General features: G+C 42.2%; 1 protein-coding gene across 4 annotated transcripts in view; it reads right to left on the bottom strand.

The window, feature by feature from the left end:
• Nucleotides 1–2,665: 2,665 nt before the first annotated feature.
• cetp (cholesteryl ester transfer protein, plasma) overlaps nt 2,666–24,627 on the bottom strand; it is a 42,709-nt gene continuing 20,747 nt past the window's right edge. For 3 of the 4 annotated variants that reach the window (XM_048546912.2, XM_048546913.2, XM_048546914.2), the window contains 10 exons: nt 23,946–24,006; nt 20,705–20,796; nt 18,662–18,838; nt 17,865–17,915; nt 16,283–16,450; nt 6,186–6,253; nt 6,052–6,094; nt 4,313–4,382; nt 3,033–3,118; nt 2,666–2,942 (listed from right to left, as the gene is read on the bottom strand). In XM_048546912.2, the coding sequence (XP_048402869.1) occupies nt 2,853–2,942; nt 3,033–3,118; nt 4,313–4,382; nt 6,052–6,094; nt 6,186–6,253; nt 16,283–16,450; nt 17,865–17,915; nt 18,662–18,838; nt 20,705–20,796; nt 23,946–24,006 (906 nt within the window). In that variant the 3' untranslated portion in view covers nt 2,666–2,852. The remainder of the gene's footprint in view (nt 2,943–3,032; nt 3,119–4,312; nt 4,383–6,051; nt 6,095–6,185; nt 6,254–16,282; nt 16,451–17,864; nt 17,916–18,661; nt 18,839–20,704; nt 20,797–23,945; nt 24,007–24,627) is intronic. The other variant, XR_009446756.1, reaches the window with a different exon arrangement.

Here is a 24,627-nt window from a genome sequence, read left to right as displayed (position 1 = left end):
AATTACCCATCTCTAATTGACCTTGACAAGGTAGAATTTGACTGTATCCTCGAACTGCTGCAGCTCTTGAGGGTGTGAGTGTGTTTGTAAGGGTATAAGGAAGTTTCATGGTGTTGACCCACCTACAGTGAAGGAACAGTGATATGGTTCCAGTTCCTGATGGTGGATGGCTCGGAGGTGGACCTGCTGGTGGTGGTGTTTCTGTGCATCTGTTGCCCTTGATCTTCTAGATGGTAGAATTTGCGCATTTAGAAGGTGCTGCTGAAGGAGTCTTGCTGAGTTACTGCAGTGCATCTTGTGAACTTGCGGAAGCCCACAATAATGAATATATGATTCCAAGCAGGGCCAACACACTGCCATTGGTGTACCTTCAGCCAGCTACACCAATCCATTGTCCATTCCTCATTCCAGGAGGTGCCAGTGGAAGTGACATCATGGAAACCTGGGTAAGTGACATCACTGAAAGCCAACAGCAAGGTGTAAATTCATTCTCAGGTGAAGCAGGTTTTCGGGAACCTGGGGACAGGATTTGGGAGGATGTTACCACAGAGATTCATTGCCTCCTTATTGGGAATTGCCGTATGATTACACTTTGTGTTAAAACTCACCATTGTAACTTCTGGTCATGGTTTTTAATAGAAATAAAGTGAGAATATTAAGCTTAAAAATATGTCACTGGCCTGATCACAAATAGAGTGACTGAAACCCCTTGTTCAACTCCAAAGTAATCAAATTCCAACCTCACCAAAGCCGGCACAGTCCAGCAAAACCTCAGGCAAATGCAGTCCTCCAGGGTCCCCTTCAGGTGTGAGGGGGATTGATTTTGATTGGGCAACACTGCAGAGGATTTGGTGTCAGCATGTGGAAATGCCTCATGCCTGTGGGAGTCAGATTTCCTTTCCCTTTCGATGCTGATGCCAAATTATGAGACTAATTGGTCTAAAATGCCAGGTTTCAGCTCTGACCTCTTCCAAAACAAAAAAGCCAGCAGTGTTTTTCCTTTTGCCCTCAAAGGGCACCCAAGGCGAGGGCCTCGTTTGCTTAATTGCATGCCAGCCCCGGTCACCGGAATATCACACAGATATGGAAAGATAATGCCTTCCTTTTCATTCAAAATAATGCAGAACTTTCTATCAATCCCAACTGCAGCTGCAGTTAAAATAGGAGGAAGCAGTTCAGAAGATTTTACAAATTGCAAAATGTTTGTTAAGCCAGAAGATACTTGCTCTTTGTAACTGGATTTTGACATTGAGTCATTAATAGGTAAATTGGGAAAGGGGGTAGAGAAGCATAAGCCTTGGCCCAGTAGCAAGGTCAATTTAAACATACTAAAAAGCAGAAATAGGCCATTTGGTCCTCAGACCACCTTTGTCATTCAATAAGATCGTGACTGATCTACTTCAACTCCAGCTTCACACCATATCCCCTATTCCTCAGGTCTGTTAGTTCCCAAAGGCCTAATATCTTTGAAGCCTGTGACTTCAAGCCAAGTCCAAAAGCTTAAAAACATAACCTAGGCAGACACTTCAGTATAATTCACCGAGTGCGCTGCAGTGTCAGACGTACTCCTACCCTAATGTGAAACTGACTCCCCAACATCTTGCTGATTTGGATTTAAAGATCTCACAATACCAAATTTAAGGGAGGCAGAGGAGTTCCCCGGGTGTTCTTGTCAATGTTTAACTCTTAACCAAGGTGGCTGGTGCAAATTATCTGATCATTGAACATTGTAGGCTTTATGCAAATTAGCTTACACATTCCATATGCTCCAGTCATGATACATTGAACAAAAGCACGAGATTGGCTCTGAAGCACTTTGGGATATTCTGACGTGGAAGTCAAAACATCAGAGTAAGTTCCTCTTTAATGCTGAGCAACACTACTCAAATCACTTCCCTACAGCCAAAGTCTTCCAGGAACTCATCTTCCCCTTCACATTTGAGCGCTCCACCAGTCCACTGAATTTCCCTAACAGTGGTGATTGAGCGACAGAAATAAACCACTGTTTCCTTGATTTGATGACACCACCTGATGGCCTGCGATATTTTCACTGTCTCTTCAGTTCAAATGTACCAATTGTACCATTGGACCAAAATGCATTGAAAAAACGACATAATTACTTATAGTACTGCCACGTACAAGATAATACAAACTGAAATATATCATCAGTTCCCCTTTGCTCATCAACCTTCAGTGCCTCTAGTGGTTTGACTGGAACAAATCCCAGCCCTAAAGTTCTTGCTGAAATTTACTCCCTAGACATCATCAAAGCGCAGAAGTTATCAGAACTTTCAAAAAATGGATGGAAAACTGTTGTGGTGTGGTGGATGCAGTAGTGAGGGGAGGTGCGAAAAATGACCAAAAAGACTCAGGACAGATATTCTAGGTGAGGGTGTTTTTTTGGCGTTGAACTTGAATCTCCTCCTTCCATATCTTGCTTGGAAAATTTGCCTCTCACCTCCAAACTTTCTTCTTAAAACCTGAAATATACTTCAATGTAAAATTCTGTAAATGGACAATCTCATTGCTGGAAGGAGTCACTGGGAACTTGCATATAGTTGAGGATTGACAGAAATATTACGGATTAGAACTAAAAGACAAAAGGTAACATAAAATTAAACAAAAGATATGCTGTGAAAATAAAGGGACCAACAAGTGTTTTCCGTATTCTATTTGAATAAATGCCATTCCTGTATATGTCAATATCATGTGTCATAACAAGAGCAGTAAATCATTGATAACTTGACAAAGCCAATTAAACATCTTCAGTAGAAAGATCCTTCTTGCAAGCCAATGAGAGCCATCGTATCATTGACTCCCCATCCAACTGGTCTTCACCATACATTGTGGACTTAGAGCCTTGTCATTGGTGCAAGGTTGCGGAGGAAATTCTCTAGTAACTGCCGGGGAAACCCAAAGTCCGTCGCAATGGTCACATAACCCTGAAAAAAAGAGACAAGGCTACAGAGTTTAACCATACTGCCGGCTGCCCGCTATCAAAAGTGTGTTAAAAATCTGTAATCACTTCCTACCTCATCTGTCTCTATCACAGGGTTGGTAACGTTAAAATAGCGCAGTCCTTTCTTGTGAAGTAGGGCTGTTATGTAAAATTCAATATCTAGTCAAAAAAGGAAAATAAAAGTTCCATTTATTTACCTTTTTGAGCCTGGTTTTAGCCAACCGACTATGGGTAATTCACATCCAGTTAGTTAACTCTGTACACTCAGATCACAGGCCATTCAAGTTAAACTGCTCACTGTCCCACACGCAGCAGCACCAATGCTGCTACCATTGAGCAATAAAAAGCAGGAAGCAACCCAATCTCAATGCAAAATTCCACATTTCCAGACTAATAGGCAGGACACAACAGCTGAAAGCAAGGAAATCTAAGAGACTCAACAGCAACTAACAGCATAGGCTGATGGGAGAGAAAGTGGGGAGAATTCACTCCACAATAAAAATGAGTAGACAATACAAAGAAAGGAATAGTCTAGAATTGACGCCCTGTCTCTACTAGGTTAGTAAAAATCAAACAGGACGCAGTGCTCCTGCCAAAGTCAGAGCTACAGTGTAGAAGAAAGTAAGCACAAAATATTTGTCCCAGCTGCTGGCTCACATATGGAAACTGGTACCTGTGGGGCCAGAAATGGAAGCTTGATGAAATAGTAGAAAAACACAAATACTTCAGGTACCTGCCCAGGAAGACTACAATTTTGATTCCGATGTCCAAGTCAGAGAGTCAAACTCTTCTTAATGTTGTGCCTATACACAGCAAAGCCTAATTCACAATGGCTGTCTTGAAAACTAAACTGTGCATTTGAGATAATAAACTTGAACTAAAGCATCACTATCCATCCCATTTGAAATCTGGCCAGTGTGCATTCACTGGGGGAGGCTGGGATTGTCACTAGAGTAGAAATTCAGAGCCACAGGCGAACAGTCAATGACACAGGTTTGTGCCAAAGCTAATCTAATGAATCTATCTGGTTCACCAACATCCTTTACCCAGTCTGCGTCCCCCCCTCCTCCCCCGCCACCTGCGACTCCAGAGCCACAGGCATGCAATTAGCTCATAACTGCCCCCTGAAATGGCCTAAAAAACTAATCAACTTGAGTGCTGTTAGGAATGGGTTACAACATACATAACAACAAAAAAAAGTCCTGAATAGCCAACCAACACACCCCATTGAAAATGGGGAGAGATATAAAAAGAGGTGCTGACTCGGCCTGCTTTGCACAATAACTATGTTGAATTAAAACCTATGCTGCTCAAGTTTATGTTTTCTATTTGGAATCCCACAGACATACTTACACGAGATTATCTTTTCTAATCCTCCTGTCGCGAAAAATGCCTCCAAGTAGCGCTTAGCTTCACTCTCATCCTGAAATAACAAATTTTCTACAGTCTGAAACATTCTCATTTCTTAAAATCAGCACAGGCTGGTCACACAAATGTACCTCACTTGGGGCAGCATTTTATTTTAAATTTTGACAAATTAAAATAAATCCAGGAACGTGCTGAAGGATTGGGAAATGCAATTGTTAAGTGCATACACCTTAGCTCTTGACTTTGAAGATATCAGTTATAGAGCTGTCAAGTCATACAGAGGTACGATACAGAAACAAGCGCTTCGGTCCAACTTGTCCATGCTAACCAGATATCCAAAATAAATCTAGGCCCCTCTGCCAGCATTTGGCACATATCCCTCTTCACTGCTCTTATTCACATACCCATCCAGATACTTTTTAGTTGTTATAATTGTGCCAGTCTTCACCACTTCCTCTGGCAGCACATGCCATACATACCCCGTCCTCTGCATGAAAATGTTGCCCCTCAGGTCCCTTTCAAATCTTTCTCTTCTCTCCTTAAACTTATGCCCCATAATTTTTTACTCCCCCCACACTCCAGCAAAAATACCTTACCTATTTACCCTAGCCATGCCCCTCATGATTTCGTAAACCTCTACCAGGTCACTCCTCAGCCTCTGACACTCCAGGGAAAATAGCCCCAGTCTATTCAGCCTTTCTCTATGTCTCAAGCCCTCCAACCCTGGCAACATCCTTGTAAATCTTCGTTTAAACCAGATAAATTTAGATCTACAGTTTCCTGTGTCTAAGTGCAAGGTGTTGGAGTCTCTAAACTATTGACTCCAGCCAATGGACAGGAGCCTTTGTGGTTCCTCCTAGTTGCTGTCTGAATGGTCAACTAGAATCTGGTTCAGCCTGGCTGGTCAGATTCAGACCAAGGAGCCAACAAACAGAATGACCGAATACTACAGTAGAAAAAGTGGTCATTCTGGCCTTTATAGCAGAATCGGCTCTCCAGAAAAGCTATCTGCCTCCTTCCATTCCCTATCCTTTCCAATTCAACTTCCCTTTAAAAAATTATTATAGGTTCTGCTTTTTCCAATATTTCTGACAGGACATCCTATAATTGCTATCTGCACAAAAGCATTCCTCATAAAGCCTCCCTTTATTCTACGGCTGATAGTTCAAAATTCATTCTCTGCAAGATGTGGCCAACAAGACTGGCATTTAAAACCTATGGTCACTTATCCTTGAGAAGATAGTGGTGCACTTTCTTGAGCCATGTCCTGAACTGGCTTGAAGTGTAGATTTAACAAGTGAGGCATAAATGAACTGTTTAATGATTGACCAATGGAATTGTGGTTTTTCACTTAACCTTATAAAGTACAATATTGAATTTAGACAGGGGACAGAACCACAAACGGCTTAGTTTTCTTCATGTGAAAACAAACATACCTGAACAAATTTGAGAGAAGATACTTTCTTTTGTCTGTTTTACTGAAAAAGCCACACCACCCATCAATAAGTGTTAGGCAGCAAGTACTTTCCACACTCACACATACAGGCACATCAGAACAATGTGTCATTGGGCCATGACAGAGCAAAAAAGATGCTCTTACGTTTACACAACAACGGAAATAAAAGGTCAATGAATATTGTCTCAATGAGCTTCATTTCTTTGAAGGTACAGTCAATTCACCAAACATTATGAACTTGCTAAAAGAGGATTCTAGGTGTACTAACCAGCGCAATTGCAGGATTACTCCTTACAACTTTGATGGACCAGCTGTGGAAAGATGCACCATTTGAAAGGTTAATAAGTCTGATTACATGGACAATGTTGCAAATAACTGTACTTTGGTGAATGAGACACTCACTGATTAGAAGAGGGCTGTAGATGGATTTTGCTGTCTGTGTAAGATGTATGGACAAGAGTTGCAGAATCCTGAGGATAAGAAGAAAAAACTCTGAAGTAACAATCACTTATGCCTTTAAATTGGAACCACACAAGATAAATTTCAACTACTAAATAATGAGAGATCTGCATTTACATTATCTCCATTAACGTCAGAGCATGTTCCATTGACTGCCCATTACGGCAGCACTGCGCACCTTTCCTACACAGTTAAAGTCAGAACATTAAACAACAGAGTCATGAGCTGCAACAGAAACAAAGTTGCTGGGAAAGCTCAGCAGGTCTGGCAGCATCTGTGGAGGAGAAAACAGAGTTAACGTTTCGGGCTTGGTGACTCTTCCTCAGAACGGAGCTGGGTGAGCTGGATGACCAATCAACTCAGAATTAAATGCTGGAGATTCTTCAATCAGATGTGAATGGAATAACAGGTTATGTCGTTCTACAGAAGAAGTCGCTGTCTCATGAAGAGTTGTTCCACTAATCTCAGTCATCAGTACAAAATTAGAATGTTCACCCACTGACACAGTAAAGGGCATCATGCAAATGCCAAATGCAAAACATTCACCAGCAATTGAAACTAAAACAGCCTAAATACATATCTGCAAAGTTAATAATCAAATGTTGATCCCAGAGTACTTCACCTGGAGAACTTTGATGATTAGAGTCTAGAACCGCTACCTTCTGCTTTATTTAAAAGTCCCAGGATATAAGGACTCTGTGGTCAAGAATGTGTGGTACAACAATAGTATATGCATGGAATTGAGAGTTAATACGACAGGGAAGCTAGGCATGAATTTTCAGAGGAAAACATTTTGAGTGGGAAAGGGATTGATTAGTGTGAGATAAAACTTTTTCACACAGTGAGTAGTTAGGGTATGGATGGTACTGCCTGGAAATGCTGTCGACACAGGTTCAAATGAGGCATTCAAGAGGGGCATTGGATGGTTACTTGGATAGAGATAGTGCACACAGATATAATGAAAAGGTAGGAGCTTGTCACTGGGCGATAGAGACTGGTGCAAACATAATAGGGCTGAATGGCCTCCTTCTGCGCTATAACAATTATTTGAGTCTGTGACTGCTTTCAGAGGAAACTGTGCCTCAACACAATTAGCTTTAAGACAAATAGCTGTTGAAATTTTTCATCCTGGTGCTGAGGTGACAGGAATAAAAGCATTCAATGACAGGGAGAACCATGTATGGTTGCTGTTTCTGGATGGCTGCTGAGACTGGAGCAAGTTAGCACACAGACAGCCCAGCAAACACAGCTTTGGCAGTATCAGTTAATCTACAGTAGACAGCAGCATGATGAACGTTTGAATTGAAGATAGCCACAGCAGGAAAGTGGTAGGAAACAGGGAGTTCATTGTGAGTGACACACAAAATAACAAGATTTTCTACTTCTACTTACAGTCATAGAGATGTACAGCATGAATCAGACCCTTCAGTCCAACTCATTCATGCTGACCAGACTTCATAAATTAATCCAGTCCCCTCTGCCAGCATTTGGCCCATATCCCTCTAAGCCCTTCCTACTCACGCCCCCATCCAGATGCTTTTTAAATGTTGTAATTGTACCAGGCTCCACCAATTCCTCTGGTGGCTCATTCCATACACGCACCGCCCTCTGCATGAAAAAGTTGCCCCTCACGTCTGTTTTAAATCTTTCCTCTCTCACCTTAAACCTATGCCTTCTAGTTTTGGACTCCCCTACCCTCAGTTAAAGACCTTGCCTACTCACCTTATTCATGCCTCTCATGATTTTATAAACTTCTGTAAGGTCCACGCCTCATTCTCCGATGTCCCTGCGAAAATAACCTCAGACTATTCAGCCTCTCCCTATAGCTCAAATCCACCAACCCTGGCAACGTCCCTGTAAATCTTTCCTTCTCCATGAAGAGAACAGTGAATCCAGTTGAGCAGGTGAGATGGTGTCATGAACACAGCTTTGTCAGGCAAATTGTGGGAGCATGGATAACAAAGGATCCACAAGTGAATTCTCTCAATTATTTTTATTTTATGCATTAATCCTTAAGTAAGTTCCAATTAACCTAGCTTCAATGGGACTAATGCACTTTTGCTGCAATTATTTTCTAAAATTTGAACTGAATTTCCCACCCACATTCAGAATCACTGAAAACAGCACAGTCGCACCTCCATTATGGAGTCTAACAATGGTATCAGTCATGTCTTTGTGGGAATATTTTCCTGCATGGTCATACAGAGTTCAGCTCATTACCTGTGCACATAAATTGTAGCACGAGAGGAAAGGTCAATTTTATGAGGTAGGCAGACAGGAGTTCCCGAACCCTCCCAATGTCAGAAGCTTCTGGGGTCAAAGGTCCAGGTGCCATATTTAAAGGCCACCCTGACAGGCCTTCATGCACTGTAAGTCCGCATCATCCCTCAGCCTGTGAAGGGACGTCTCCTTCCCCTGGGGAAGCAGCAGTCCTCCTGTCAGTCCTGGGCAATCTGCAACATGGTCACAGACCAGGCTAGCACTCTGGGTGCAGTGTAGGAAGAGAACAAATGATCTCCATGCCATTTATTAAATGCAAACTGGCACTGCTAGGGGCATCATTCTGCCTAACTGTGCCAGTGTATAGGCATGTCCTGATTGTTCTGAACCTGAGTACAACATGGAATTACATGCACTGAGTACCTGACAGCCATGTCAATGCTGTCAGTCAGTTGCATAACAGTGCTGCAGTTAATAAATTATTGTGGATGGCTCAGTCTAGGCATGTTCATGAATGGCTCATGCACCACATTATTATCACACTCAATCCTGCTGTTTCTCTACCTGCAGGACAAGATTATCCACAATAGGAGGCAGCACTCCCACAATAACAGCAAGATACTGGGCAGTCACATCCTCAGCCCTCTTTCACAGCAAGCCACGCAGAGATTGGAGCAGGAAGGCTGTGACAATGAATGAAGAGAAACTGAGTCACCCACAGGAAGCCAGCGAACAAACCTCTAGGTTGCAGCTCTCAGCTTTGCAGTGTCGGACTTTTGTTCACACAAGGGTCTGTGCACGTTCAGGAGCTGATTCTCTCTCTTCTCCACAACAGCTATTAATGGCAAACAGAAGAGAAAGAGGCCGAAAACATCAAAAAGCTCCCACCATCCTTTACCAGAAGATGATGTTGCTGACAGCTCAGAGGTTGCATTAACAGTGTTCAGCTGTTTCCACCACCAGCATAAAGGCCGTCACCCACTGGTTCCACTGTCTGCAATGGCTGGAAGCCCACAGCCTGGTGAGCACATCATCAACATGGGATTGTAGCCAGCAGAGAATGCAATGCTTCAGGTCTCTGAGACTCAGGGGACAACTAGAGACCAGGGGCCTGCTGAGTCCCATACCGATGACATGAGAGGTTTTGCATGCAGATCAAAGCAGAGGAACATCAAACATTCATACAAGTTATAGACATCAGGAAACATCCCAGAAATAGTTGTCAACGAGGAATTGGAACAGAGAAAGGAACTTACGAAAATTACAACTATGTATTAAGTCGTACTTAGCAAATTGTTGGAGTCATGAACCCTAAACATCCTGATACATCTCTTACAGTCATACAGCATGGAAACAGATCCTTCGGTCTAAACCAGTCCATCCTGACCATAATTCCAAACTAAACTAGCCCCACCTCCCTGCACTTAGCCCATAGCCCTCCAAACCTAGGCTACTCGTGAACTTTTCCAAATGTCTTTCAAACATTAGGGGACTTGGTATAAAAATTACAAATTGCTAAATATTTACTAAAAATAAACCAGGTAGATTGACAGTTGTTTATTGAGCTCAAATTGTGGTATTTTTAATCTTGAACATATTGACGCTCTTTACAACAATTATATTACTTCTATTTGGCTATAACAATGTCAGGAACCCACATCGTAGAAGAGCATCTAATTGTAGATTAAGTCAGGGCACCTTTTGGCATTAAGAGCTCCTGGCATTTTATGATGATGGATCAATAGCTTATGCTCAGTTTAGGACATTGTGGGGGGTGAAAACTGACATATATAGGCATTGGACTACTCCCACCAAAGTCATCCTAGCATGTGAAAAGAAGTAGATGGTGAGACAGACAATGCATTGATTTTTTAAAAAAATATTCACTAACTTTTGGACAGATGTCATTCGAATGAAAAGTAACTAAAAAGTAACTCCTTCACTAAAACAGAGAAGCAGATAGAAAGCAGGAAATGATGGACCAATTAGCTGAACATCTGTGTTGTGATGTTGAGTGGAGTATTTGATGTTTGTAAAATGATAGCAGGCAAGAGTGTGGTTCCTTTAAAAGATGATATGCTTTTCTAAACTTGGACATTAACAAAATGACTGCAGATGCACAGAGTTCTCAAATTTAAAACATTTTTATTGAAGACTGTATGGTTAGAACAAAAAAGCAGCATTTTTACCAAGTCAAAAGGTTTTTGAATTTAGCCAATTAATTTAAAGCAGGCCCTAGTTACCAACAGCCAATTAATTTAAATCTAATCATTTTGACTACATAGGACCAATCCTATTGTAAGAAATTGATAGGTAATCAAGGGTATAAAAGAAGAGGTCATTTGAAAATTGGTGTGCGAGCAAACTGCCACCTGAAGAGAAACTCACTGGCTCTCACAGCAAGGTCTCAGAATAATCACCATCTAATTAAAAGCACTATGGCACTCATAGCTAATTATTCCTGACAAAAGAATTTGATGGAGGAAGGCATTCCTGAAGGCAAAGAACATTTCAGATGATTTATCCTGACTGTAATTTCAAGAGATTAAGTTTTAATGACTTTTATTAATTTGGCATAGATAAGTTGGCCTTGTATCTACTAGAACTGCAGATTATTGTTTTATTCAGGAGTAGTTAGTAGTTAAGGAGGTTTGTTGTGTTTGTTAGTAGTTCTGTTAATTTGTTGACTGTTAGACTTAGATAAATAAATTGCCACTTGTGGATTGTAGAATGACTATCAGGATTTCATTTTATATCACTCCCCTCTGCAACATCTGTCATATAGAAAATGTTAGAAGCTATCAATACAGAGAGATAATAGGGCACATAGATAAATTGAAGGCAATCAGACAGAGTTGAATGGTTTTGTGAAAGGAAAAAAGTGTTTAACAAATTTATTAGAGTTCTCCTGAAGAAGTACCATGTGCTGTAGATAAAGGAGAATCAGTGAATGTAGTGTATTTAGGTCTTCAGCTGGCATTTGACAAGGTGCCAGAGTGATGGTTACTGTGGTAAATAAGAGCTCATTGTGTAGGGAGCGACCTATTGGCATGGATAAAAGATTAGCTAGCTAACTGGAGATAGAGAATAGGTGTATGGCATAGTGATCAGAGCTAGGGAAGGTAGGTTAAATTTTAAAGAGGACATTAAGAGGCTACAAAGGGATATGAATAGATTGAATGAATTGACAAAGACCAGGAAAAATGAAGCATAATGTTAGAAAATGTGAAATTGTCCATTTTAGTAGGATGAATAAAATGGAGCCATATTATCTAAATGGGAGATTGCAAAGTTTTGGGATGCACAGGGATCCTTATGCTTGAATCACACAATGTTAGTATGCAGGTACAGCAAGGAATCAGGAAAGTAAACACAATGTTGTCATTATTGTGAATGTACTTGAGTACGAAGTTGGAAATTTTGAAGAAAATACATATTTGTCACAAAACAGTAACTGTATCATTCCCTAGAAATGCTGCAAGACCAATGCTGAGTTTTTTCCAGCAAGCTATACTTCAGTTCTATACAGCATTGGTGAGATAACATCTGGACTACTGCATACAGTATTGGTCTCCCTTTTTCAGGAAGGACAGAAATATCTTGCTGCATGGTGTCAAGCTTCTTGTATGTTGTTTGAGCTGCACTCATCCAGGCAAGTGGGGAATATTCCAGGACACATCCTTCACTCTACAGTACACTATAGTTAATGTCTTCCTACTTCAGGAAGGATGTGAATATCTTGAATGCAATTCAGAGAAAGTCAGTTAGACCAATACCTTGAATGGTCAGGTTTTCTTAAGAATTAAGACTGGGAAAGTGCAAATAACATTTGCACAACAATGCCAGACAATCACCATCTCCGGCAAAACAGACTATGACCGTTACCCTTTGACATTCAGTGGCATCATCATCACTGAATCTCTCCTATCAATATCCTGGGGTTACCACTGGCCAGAAACTGAACTGCACCAGCCATATAAGTAGTGTAGTGTCCCTAACTCTGAGCCATAAGGCCTGAGTTCAAGTCCCACCTGCACTAAAGTTGAGTGAAAAGTATCTATAAGAACTGTGGCTATAAGAGCAGGTCAGAGACCAGGAATATTGTGGTGATTAATTCTCCTCCTGACTCCCCAAACCCTGTTCATCATCTACAAGATACAAGTCAGGAGCTTGCTGGGATAGTCCCCACCTGCCTGGATGAGTGCAGCTCAAACAACGCTTAATAAGCCTGACACCATACAGCAGACTGCTTGATTAGCAGCACATCCACAAGCATCCATTCCCTCTACCACCAACACTCAGTAGCAACAGTGTGCACCATCTACAAGATTCCCTGCAGAAATTCACCAAAAGATGCTTCGACAGCACCTTCCAAACCTACAACCACTTCCATTTGGAAGGATAATGGCAGCAGATACATTGGAACACCACCACCTACAAGATCCCCTCCAAGCCACTCACCATCCTGACTTGGCAAAACATCACTGTTCCCACAACATCACTTGGTCAAAATCCTGGAATTCCCTCCCTAACATCATTGTGGGCCTACCATAGCAAATTGCAGTAGTGCGGGAAAGCAGCTCACCTCCGCTTTCTGAAGGGCAACTAGGGGCAGGAGCAATCAATGACATCCATGTCTTGTTAATAAATGAAGACAAAACAGAGCTAAGCTTGTAGGTGTTGGAGTTTAGAATAAGCGAGAACTTGATTGAAACATTTATCTCCGCCACCTCCATTAATGTCTACATTGACCTTCTGACTCTTGTTCAATAACATTCAGCTCCCAATACCCATCATAATCCTCTACACCATCCTGAGGTGATCAGTACCATGACCTTCCCTAACAACCCTCACCCACTCACCCCGAAGAGACCATACCATTCCCCAGCTCCACCTGACCATATGCAACTTGCCCATGATTGTCGACATACCTTCTGCAACTCAATGTCATCAGACACATCCCTGCTTCCTACAGCAATGACCACACCCTGAGTACCCAGTTTCCTGTAACCTTCCTCTTTCCAGATAGGACAAAAAGAAACATTGCAACTTCTCTTCCATCATTAATTGGGTAGTGCTCAGAGACTGCCCTAGTCTTCCGTCTCTGACTATACTGCTCCTGAGCCATTGTCCCTCCACCTGCTCTGCAAAAATACTCGTCCTCACCCACCTGGGCCACTTGGAATGAACTTGGAGACTTTACACTGTCGCTCAAAGCCACCGTCACTTAAAACTGTATCAATCCAGGAGCAAAGCAGCAAATGCTATCCCCAAGTTCAGGAAGAAGAGAGATCATCAGGAACAAGTCTCTTCTTTGAAGTCAGGTATCTAAAGAGGTGGATTTCATGATTAGGTAGACGTTAATTTGGAGCAAGTAGCAATGATGGCAAGGTATGCTTTTAATGTGTTGCAAATGCTTGCAGTTTGGTTTCCCCAACTCCTACAGTTAGAAAGGGTGATTCGCCTTTTAAGATTGGACAGCTTAATCGCAAAGTTTATCCCAACAGCAAGGAATAGAATGTTTGACTGTTCCATTTAAGTTCATCCAACCACCATTTTTCCCACCTGACCCAGGACTGGCAGAGAACTAAAATATTCACTCCAGCTAGCTTACATCACCAGATGTAATCAACTTTGCTTCAATGAAAGCATGTCAGAAACAATTACACTCTTTTTTAATCTATGATAAGAAATCTTCGCAATTTCTTCTAACATTTTTGTGATTATCCCAAATTGGTTCGCTCATGAGTATCTCATTAAATAGTGGAGGCCATTTATCCTATTCTGTATTATATCCCTTTAAAAAGCAACGTCCCATTCCCTACTAGTTTTCTGAAGAGCTCTCAGCATCTGAGCTATTCCAGCCCACCTCATTTTTCACTCGTTACATTCTCAGCTAAATGATGTCAATAAAATTTTTAAGAAACACCTAATCCCAGGGTCGATAGGCAGCTGATTGTCTGCTTTCTACATCACTCATGGTCTCTCTTACATCTGACCTTCACTGTTCCCAGGAAGAAAGCTTTAACTTGTTATGACTGCTGGACCTTAAGAGGTGGATATGTTTTAAACTGCCTTGTTTAATGTGAGTTAAAACAGAAAGTCGTGGATTTGGGATGGTGCATATGTGCACTGAGCTGCGCCCAGCCACAGAAAATGTAAGCAAGTTGCCACAGCAATCCCTTGCTAAGGTCTGCAGAAAGTCAGTCGTGAGTTTTAACAACATCTGGACAGATAGAAGAGACAGGTCTCCCTGCTGCTTGCAGACATTCAGAGACAGCCAGGCAAAGTGCTTTGCAAAAGAAGACGTACAACGGGTTCTGCTATTACCCAGCAGAAGGGCTACTTTTCGGTTATTCATCCAGAGGAGTACGGGGAAGAAGGAGCCCTTGATTAACAGAACAAAGTTTGTTGTGAAGAGTTAAAGACCTAGGAGTTATCACTGGATGCCTTGCTGCTCAATGCAGATATTTGAATAAAGGGAAGTTTGATAAAAAGGAAGATCCAGCCCAGATGGGGCAAGTCAGAGAGCCCTGCTGGACTTCAGCAAGACATTTGGGATTTTAAATTCAAGGACATTTATATCCTTTTTATACTAGAGGATCCAAAACTATATAAGCTATTCCAACTGAGGCCTAATTATCACCTTGTACATGGGCTTGCTTTTGCATAAAATTGATCTCGATACAGACTACTGATTGCTTTCCATTTCCTTTTCCAACATACTGTTAAAAAAGTTACATTTATACAACACCTTTCACAATGTCAGGATTTCACAAACTGCTTTACAGACATTCCATGTTTTGGAATTGTTGTCATCATTACAACTAGGAAATGGTCTTCACATCTATACATTAAGTATCTCTAATTTTAGACCTTATTAAACTCTTATATTTTAAAGCATATTACTTACTCACAGTTTTATTTCCATAATCTATTCATTCCATTTTTTTCTGCATTGAACTGAACCTGCTACTTTTCTACGCCACTATCCTACCTTCAAGTACCATCAAGATGGCAGCAAAGTAGGGGTCTGAGCATGGGGGTCATCTGCACTGGTCAGGTTTCTTTCTTGTTTTGTCTTTTTTTTATTTTTGCTCTTTTTCTTTTCAGTTTCTTCATCTTCTTTGTTTTCGTTTCTTTTAAGCCTGGAGAATAGCGGGTGAAGGAGGAAGCATCCGGACCTGGCAGCATCAATGCCAGGATGAGCCAGAAGTGGCTCCACCCCAGCCCCGGAGTCACCTGTTGAGTGAGGAGCAGGTCCTGGGCTGCCTCCCCCTGAAGGCTGGGCCAGAAGCTAGGCCCACGTGTTTGAAGAAAGAGAAAGGAACTGTGGGCCCAGCATTGCAATCTCTTGGTATGGCCAATTTGTCTCGGCGTGGAGGTCTTGTTCCATTGTGGAGGTCTTCTTCATCTTGAGCATCCCAGTATTCCAGTGGCTGGGCAGGCAGTCTCATCTAGGAGTGACGCTCTTCTTCAGACGAGGCTTCCGGCCTAGTACCCAACAGCCCAGTGTGGCGGTCTTCTCTCATATGTGTCTGCAGGCTATTTCATTGTTCCATAATCCCCAAGCTCAGAGCTATTAACCGAACTGTGATGAACCATGTCTTAATTTTACTTCTATTTTATCATTTTGTAATGACTTCATTGATGTGGACACCTTGTTGGGGCAACTTATACAACCTTTCACTGTAATTTTCATGTTAAAGTAGACATGACAATAAATTCCTACTTTATTCTATTGATCTTCTTTAACTTGTCAACCTCTCAATTGTTTGCATTAATGATGCTGTTTATAGGAAATCATTAAAGTAACTAACCATTTCCAAATACGCTGCTGTGTAAGAATCTTCACTGCTGGACAACACTTCAATTTGCAGAGATACAGATGCCTGCAGAATGGTGCCCACAGATTTGAAGAGAAGGGAAGGTGGTCTTAGGGACTCAAGTTTGATCATCAGGTTGTTCATAGGAATGCCAGGGACCATCTGTAAAATGCACAGAAAACATTTTGACATGAGGCAGGATTAACAGCTTAGATCCTCTTATTCATCAGACTAATTTGTTGAGTTTATGAAAGCTGTAGTAAAAAGAAATAGTATTTGTAATAATGTATGGTGCTGGCTGCACTGGCATAGACAAATGGGCAGGTTTCCACAGGAGATGTGCATACAGGTTTGGGTGTGATTTCCATCAGGACTGTTTATATTTGGGGTGGGGGGGTGGGAGCTTAACTCTGATTTTATTAACTTTGCTTTCTCTCCACAGATGCTGCCAGACCTGCTGAGTTTTTTCCCGCAATTTCTGTTTTTATTTTTCGTCCTATTGATCACAATTTGACAAAGATTATGCTATGAATCCCAATACCAGATTCCCAGCCAAATGGTGAAGGTTAAAAATGACCCTTCACCAGATCACTTGTAATGTTGATATTAGAGAGAATGGTGTTCTCGGTATCCATACTTCAGGTCACACTTCAACTGACTTGAAGCAAGTGTGACAATACTATGGCTTTAAGACGTGTATTTTGTCCTTGTTTATGTGAGGTTTTAAGATGGAGGTACCAGGCTATCCACTTGAACCCAATAAAGTAAACAGTTGGTGAAGCCTTGGGTTTTATTTTAAAGTTGGAGCAATAGAAGCATCCTGAATGGGTGGAGTCAAGCTCCCACAGAATCAGGATTTCTAATTTTAGTTTTTCAGGAGTAGTTGCTGGGGTCTTGAAGCTAGATTTGGAAGCTACGTATATCTCTCCCTGCTACTCTCGCTCTCTCAGAGTTTTCTTTTGATGTTTTTCCTCCTGGGCTAGAGAATTGCATGTGAGACAATCTATTTTACTGAATTTGCTTTTGCCAAGTGTGTGTTTATGGGATGTTACAACATTGCAGCAGTTACTGCTTAGTAGTTAAATAATCTATTCTTCTGTTAGGCTTACTAATAGAGTTAAGTAATTCCAATCCCTTTTTTCTTTTGCTATATTTTAACTATAGCATATGAATAAAGTGTGTTTTGCTTCAAACCTGGTAGTCTGACCAATAGAATCCATCCAGAACACAACTCCTGGCACTTACCTTTAAAAATTAGAAAAAAAATTAGGATTGAGGCTATCTTCCTCACATATTTTGAGGGCCTTCTGTCTGGTCCAAAGCAGAACAAGGAGTTTAGGCGTAAAACTGAAATTTCCAAAGGGATTGTCCTCCTCATTAGGGCTGTGTGCGAATTTCTTTCTTGTTTGCTTCAGAAATGTACAATATGATGATAATGATTATAGAAAGACGCACGACTGTGTCAGTAACCATTGAAATGGACATGTGGCTTGCTAACTTCTTTAGGAAAAAGAAAGATATTTTCTAGATGGGTTTATCCATAAATGGCTTACACCATTATTAAATGAAGACATACCTGCTGTAAAAGGTTCGGCTCAGTTTTAGCTCCCCCATTGTCAAAAAGTTTCTGGAAAGGTAAAGAAATATGCCAGAATAAATAATGCATCATGTTTACTCTTCCCTTGAACCTTCCTGTCTGAGCAAAAGCACCTCTTCCTGGGGCTGTTTCACAAACACTGGGCACCCTCCTTTATTTTTCACTCGTGCAACCACTCGACATTGTCACAGAAAGGGCCACCAAGCTATTTGGCTGTGGAACAACTTAATGGAGGCTGATAAGGCCATCTTCCTTTTCAGCAGAGCAACTAGGGATCTGGATGCTGGCTGGTTCTCCCCTCCTGCTAACCGAGCGATACCAAAGTCAATTTGTTGTCTCCTGTCAAAACTCAGCGAATCATGAGTGAAGTCAGGAAATATGCAAAGAACTTGAATTCTCCGTCCCAAAAGCAGTTGAGCAGCCGGTGGGGTGGGAGGCTGTTGGCCAAGTGTAAATTTTAACAATGAAATTGACAGATGCTTGACAAGACTTGCAAAGGTTATGGAACCAAAGATGGTAGATGGAGCTGAATACAAAGCAGGCATAATCTAAATGAATAACAGACCATGATGCAGTCAGACTTTGCCCCTACATAGATCATACACCTTGATACACCTTTTTGGTTTGCCCTGTAATCCTCTCATGTTAGGCCCCACTCCAGGATTATGCAGACTTCAGTACCACTGAAATCATGCATTTATATCAGGGGAACTGATTAAACACGAGCAGGAGAGCTCGTTGCATTTGGTACGATTCAGCATAAGTCTGTAACTCACCAACAAATCACTATCAGAGAGCATTAGGGTCAAGCGATTGTCATGATGTGCAGCAAAAAGGAGAGAGTTGACGACAGGCTCTGACACCCAGAGATTAAACATTCTGGTCTCCACTCTCTCAACTGGAATGTCACTGGGCTTCTGGAAAATTGTAGCATTCTTGTAGGAAACACTACCCTGTTGGATACAACAATAGTTTGCAGTAGACGTTCATAAAAACCAACACCAAGAGCATCCAGACACTTTGGAATACAACCTATGTGTGAGTTGAGACAAATATAAGTGTATTATTCTTGGATGACCCATGGCTTCAATGTTCTCCAACGCTGTGGGTTTCCCTATGTCATTTCTGGATCTGCTGTAGCCTGTTAGACATTGATTGATTTAATTAGTCAACAACATCATTAGCATTGTATGATACAACTACCAGATGCCAGGAGATAATTAAATATGACTATGATGTGTTTTTATCTGGCAATTCTTATGGAATCATTCAGGGCTCTGTGTTTGCAGGTTCACTGGATTCCAGTTGTTCCAATGGTCATCGATCATTCCACTGATTGGTGGGGGAGCAGGAGAAACTGGGGATTGGGATAAAAACTAATGGCACAATTAGACAGTGCTGGAAAGAAGGCTTCTCAGTTCCATGGTGTGACTTATGCAATAAATAATATGAATGTGATCAACAACTATGACTTTACTTCTAACATTACGATATTTTCTGCTTACTCCCAAGCTTGGTAAAAGGGAGTTACTTTAGATGCCAAATACTTTGAAAAGTTAAATTAAGTGGTTTGTTCCTATGGATGATAAGGACTTAAATGAGATTTTAAGGATATTAAGAAGTGAAAATATGGAGTCCTTCATACCTTCCATTTTGTGTTGAATCATGGATCCAATTATCAATTCTAACAAAAGTGATCATGCTTACCAGGGCCTGATCCAGATCCCTTTCTGACCAGGCAGCTGCCTCATTGGCCCAGGGATTACCCAGAACCAGATCTTTTTCTCACCAGACAGTAGCCCCATTGAACATAAATTGTCCAAGACTTCCAGAACAGTTTTGTTTAACTGTCTATAGCCTTAGCTGAGATTCAAACAAAGTACACAGGCTTTCAGATGTTCAGATAGGATGTTTCCAATGTCAACAGGCTTCCTGAAAATTCTCTAAAGGAAATGATTGCACAGTCAACACAGAATGTCTATAACACATTGTTTTAAAAGTCCAGCTGTCAACATCCTCAGTATTTGGGCTGACACAGTTGCATCATTTCATTATATCATGAATAAAAAGTTTTACAGCATTCGAGTTAACTTGAGCTTTGACCCTTATTGGAAAATTCTATGGTCAGTTCGGTTTTGATCTTGTTTCTAGTCTCTTTGGCCCTTTTCAAGTCATTCTGCTGCTTAGAATATTTATTTCACAATGTACTTGTTTTGTTCTAAGTATCTCTTTCCTGCCAGTCCTCTACAAAGGGGTTCAAAAGTAAAACTGGTCTAGGCTGCTGTAGCTTCTTTTATTAAGTGAGCACCAAAGGATGTACAGGAGAGTCATTTCCCTCTCTGTGCTGCCAGTGCCCGATTCTCTAATTGTGTCTCCCTGCTAATGGTATCCCTTGGCCTCTACTCAGTGCCTACCTCTGATTGAGACCCAAGCTGGTTAACTCAAACCCAACACCACGTTGGAATGGATAAATTAGCTGTCCTTTGTGTGGTGTCAGGTTTATATTACCAATACTGAACACAAAAAAATGCTGGAGATCACAGCGGGCCAGGCAGCATCCATGGAGAGGCAGTGAGCTAACGTTTCAATTCTAGATGAATTTTCATCAGAGCTGAAGTGAAGTGGTCCACAGTACTTTTTTGTTTTCAGCTCTGATTCCAGCATCTGCAGTAATTTGCTCCTATATTACCAATAGCAATGTCATAGACCAAAGATTTGAGGCGTCCTGCACAATTTAATTCAAAACACACGGTACCAGATTTGCATTACTTTATTCAAAGGCTGCAGAGGATTTTTCTGTTTGTACTTTGCACAATTACCTCATGCCAGGACTCAATGTACCCCAAGGTAAGTACTGGGTCAGTGGTTAACTCGATGCTTGTGGCAATCTCCCCATCTTGCATAAACAATCCTGTGTGGAAAGAGAAGGTGCTTGTTATAAATAACCACATTGTGTAAGGCATTGTTTTAAAATAAATGGCCGGGCAGTTAGTGCCACAGGACCGTAAAACTCAAATTCAATCTCCATTGATCCTTCCATTCAGAATGTCCTTCAAGTGAGAAATTATTTATCCATTTTCCAGCTCAAGGCTAAATGTCACCTTTACGGCAATTTGCCGCAGAGTCAATGGGTTTTGCATTCAAATCCTACAATAGATTTGAGCAAAATATTCAGGCTGATGTAGAAATAGAGAAATAAAACAGAAGTTGCTGGAAAAGCTCAGCTGGTCTGGCAGCATTTGTGGAGAGAAATCAGAGGTAACATTTCGGGTCCGATGACCCTTCTTCAGAACTGGACCCAAAATGTTAACTCTGATTCCTCTCCACGGAAGCTCCTAGACCTGCTGAGATTTTCCAGCCATTTCTGTTTTTATCTCAGGTGAGTTTTGAGAAGATTTGTATCATTATCTCAGGTATATCATTTATCTCAGGTTTCCAGCATCTACATTTCTTTCAGATTTTTTGTCGTCTAGTAGGAGAAACTCAGCAGGTCTGCCAGTGTCTGTGGAGAGGGAAACACGGTAAATGTTTTGAAACTGATGTGACTTGGGAACTGGCAAGAGATGGAAATGTCATTGGTTTTACGCTGTTGTAAAAGGACTGAACAAGGTGAAAGAGACAAATGGGAATTCCTTTGGAGAGAAGAGGAAAACTTCAAGGTGGGTGTTCAGTGACAGCAAATTAATCGTTCAAATTAAAGCAAAATACTGCAGATACTGGAAATCTGCAGCAAGAGTGGAGAGAGCCAGCTGGCTTGTATACCCTAATGAATGTCAATTTGGTCAATGTCTTTCACAGGCTGCAGGCTACAGGCGAAAGATCACTAGCAGATGGAATTCCACAATAAAGTGAAAGGACAGGACATCCTTGGAATGGCCTAAAGTGAAGCACCTCCCAGCTGTCACTCCTCCTCCTGATGGATGGCTGGCACCACTCTGTTTCTTTAAGAGGAAGGGGTACTGGATGTGAGCCTAATGTGCCTTGTCTTTCTCTCACCATTCCATTGGTGCTGAGCACTCATGGCTAGAGCGACGGCATGCAGGTCCTAGCATATAACAAGCAGTCACTATAAGCCCTTCTAGTCCTGGGTCTCCAAGCCAACCATCACCCTCTACATGGAGGCAGTAGGCAGAAGTCAGGTGGACAATTCTGTAGAGTCATACAGCACCGAAACAGGCCCTTCAGTCCAACCAGTCCATGCCAAACATAATCCCAAATGAAGCTAGTCCCACCTTCCTGTTCCTGGCCCATATCCCTCCAAGGCTTTCCTATTCATCTACTTATCCAAATATTTTTTAAATGGTGTAATTGAAGCTGGTTCCATCACTTCCTCAGGATGTTCATTCCACACACAAACCACCCTCTGTGTAAAAAATGTGCTTCTTGTCTCTTTTAAATCTCTCTCCTCCTTCGGGGCGGCATGGTGGCTCAGTGGTTAGCACTGCAGCCTCACAGCACCAGGGAATCAGGTTCGATTCCAGCCTTGGGTAACTGTCTGTGTGGAGTTTGCATGTTCTCCCTGTGTCTGCGTGGGTTTCCTTCGGGTGCTCCGGTTTCCTCCACAGTCCAAAGATGTGCCGTTTAAGTGGATCAACCATGCTAAATTGCCCATAGTGTTCAGGGATGTGTGTTATAGGGGGATGGGTCTGGGTGGGATGCTTCAAGGAGCAGTGTGGACTTGCTGGGTCGAAGGGCCTGTTTCCACACTGTAGGGAATCTATCTGTTATAAAAATGTGCCCCCTAGTCTTGAAATGCCCCCTCCAAGGGAAAAGACAATGCCATTAACTCTAAGATAATGAAATGTGTGTCTGGATGAACACAGCAGGCCCAGCAGCATCTCAGGAGCACAAAAGCTGACGTTTCGGGCCTAGACCCTTCATCAGAGAGGGGAATGGGGTGAGGGTTCTGGAATAAATAGGGAGAGAGGGGGAGGCGGACCGAAGATGGAGAGAAAAGAAAATAGGTGGAGAGGAGAGTATAGGTGGGGAGGTAGGGAGGGGGTAGGTCAGTCCAGGGAAGACGGACAGGTCAAGGAAGTGGGATGAGGTTAGTAGGTAGGAGATGGAGGTGCGGCTTGGGGTGGGAGGAAGGGATGGGTGAGAGGAAGAACAGGTTAGGGAGGCAGAGACAGGTTGGACTGGTTTTGGGATGCAGTGGGTGGAGGTGAAGAGCTGGGCTGGTTGTGTGGTGCAGTGGGGGGAGGGGACGAACTGGGCTGGTTTTGGGATGCGGTGGGGGACGGGGAGATTTTGAAGCTGGTGAAGTCCACATTGATACCATTGGGTTCCCAAGTGGAATATGAGTTGCTGTTCCTGCAACCTTAGGGTGGCATCATTGTGGCACTGCAGGAGGCCCATGATGGACATGTCATCTAAAGAATGGGAGGGGGCCATTAACTCTATCTATATCCCTCATTACTTTATAAACTTCTACAACCTCCTGTGGTCCAGTTTAAAAATGTCCCAGCCAATCCAGGTTTTCTTTTTAACTCAAATCTTCCATACCCAGCAACATCCTGATAAATCTCTTCTGAACCTCCTCCAGCTTAACATCTTTCCTCTAACTGGGCAACCAGAACTGGACATAGTATTCCAGAAGAGGCATCATCAATGTCTTGTACAACTATGACATGAGTTCCCAACTCCCCACTCAAAGGACTGAACAATGAAGTCAAGCGTGCCAAATTCCTTTTTAACCATCCTGCCACTCCACGCCAGTAAGGACGTTCAGCATCCCTGTCTGATGCTCTCCTTCCTGGTTCACCATGTCACTTATATCACAAGGCAACTCACCACCACCAGCTTCTCAAGGGTAACTAGGAATGGGCAATAAATGCTGGCCAAGCCATGGATGCACAATTAACATGAAAGAGCCTAAAATGCCCACTCTCTCTGTTCTGCTTTCAAGAACCTGGAATTGAAAGCTGTGGAGATACAGGAGGCTGAATTTTGCCATTGGCTGAAGATGTTGGAGGTGCTGGAACATTTGAAGTGGATAACAATCTATAGAAATCATGATACCACACGTAGGCTTAGGTAGTTGATAAAGTAATCGCTTACCTGCTTGGTACAGGGTGAAGTCTGCCAGCTGATTTGCCATTTTGTGAATTTCTGCACAGATCTTAAAAAAAGACAAAGATTACACAGCATATTAGGAAGGCTGCTGTTAAAAGGGTATTTTTCATTAACCAGGCAATCCCTGTGAAGACTGAAAATCATTGTTTCTCCTATGATCTTTATTTTGTGAGGGAGGGTAGAGGGAAAACAGACTCATAACAAAAGCTAAAGGCCTTTTAGAGCAGACTTTCTTTAGCTTGAAATGAAAATGCCACTTGTACAGGGAATAATAATGCTATTAAAGGTGATTTGCTCTCTAACAAAAAAAAAGAGGCTTTTCTTGTCTCATATGATATGTCATATTCCATCAGGCCCAGTGTCTACAGGCAGGGAGCGTAACCTTCCATCAGGCCCGGTGTCTACAGGCAGGGAGCGTCACCTTCCATCAGGCCAGGTATCTACAGGCAGGGAGCATCACCTTCCATCAGGTCTGGTATCTACAGGCAGGGAGCGTCACCTTCCATCAGGCCCGGTATCTACAGGCATAGAATGTCACCTTTCATCAGGCCCGGTATCTACTGGCAGGGAGTGTCACCTCCCATCAGGCCCGGTGTCTACTGGCGGGGAGTGTCACCTCCCATCAGGCCCGGTATTTGCAGGCAGGGAGTGTCACCTCCCATCAGCC

The sequence above is a fragment of the Stegostoma tigrinum genome, chromosome 16, assembly GCF_030684315.1.
Source record: "Stegostoma tigrinum isolate sSteTig4 chromosome 16, sSteTig4.hap1, whole genome shotgun sequence".
Taxonomy (NCBI): domain Eukaryota; kingdom Metazoa; phylum Chordata; class Chondrichthyes; order Orectolobiformes; family Stegostomatidae; genus Stegostoma; species Stegostoma tigrinum.
Note: the sequence above shows the minus strand (reverse complement) of the source record. Positions and strands in the feature narration are given on the sequence as shown.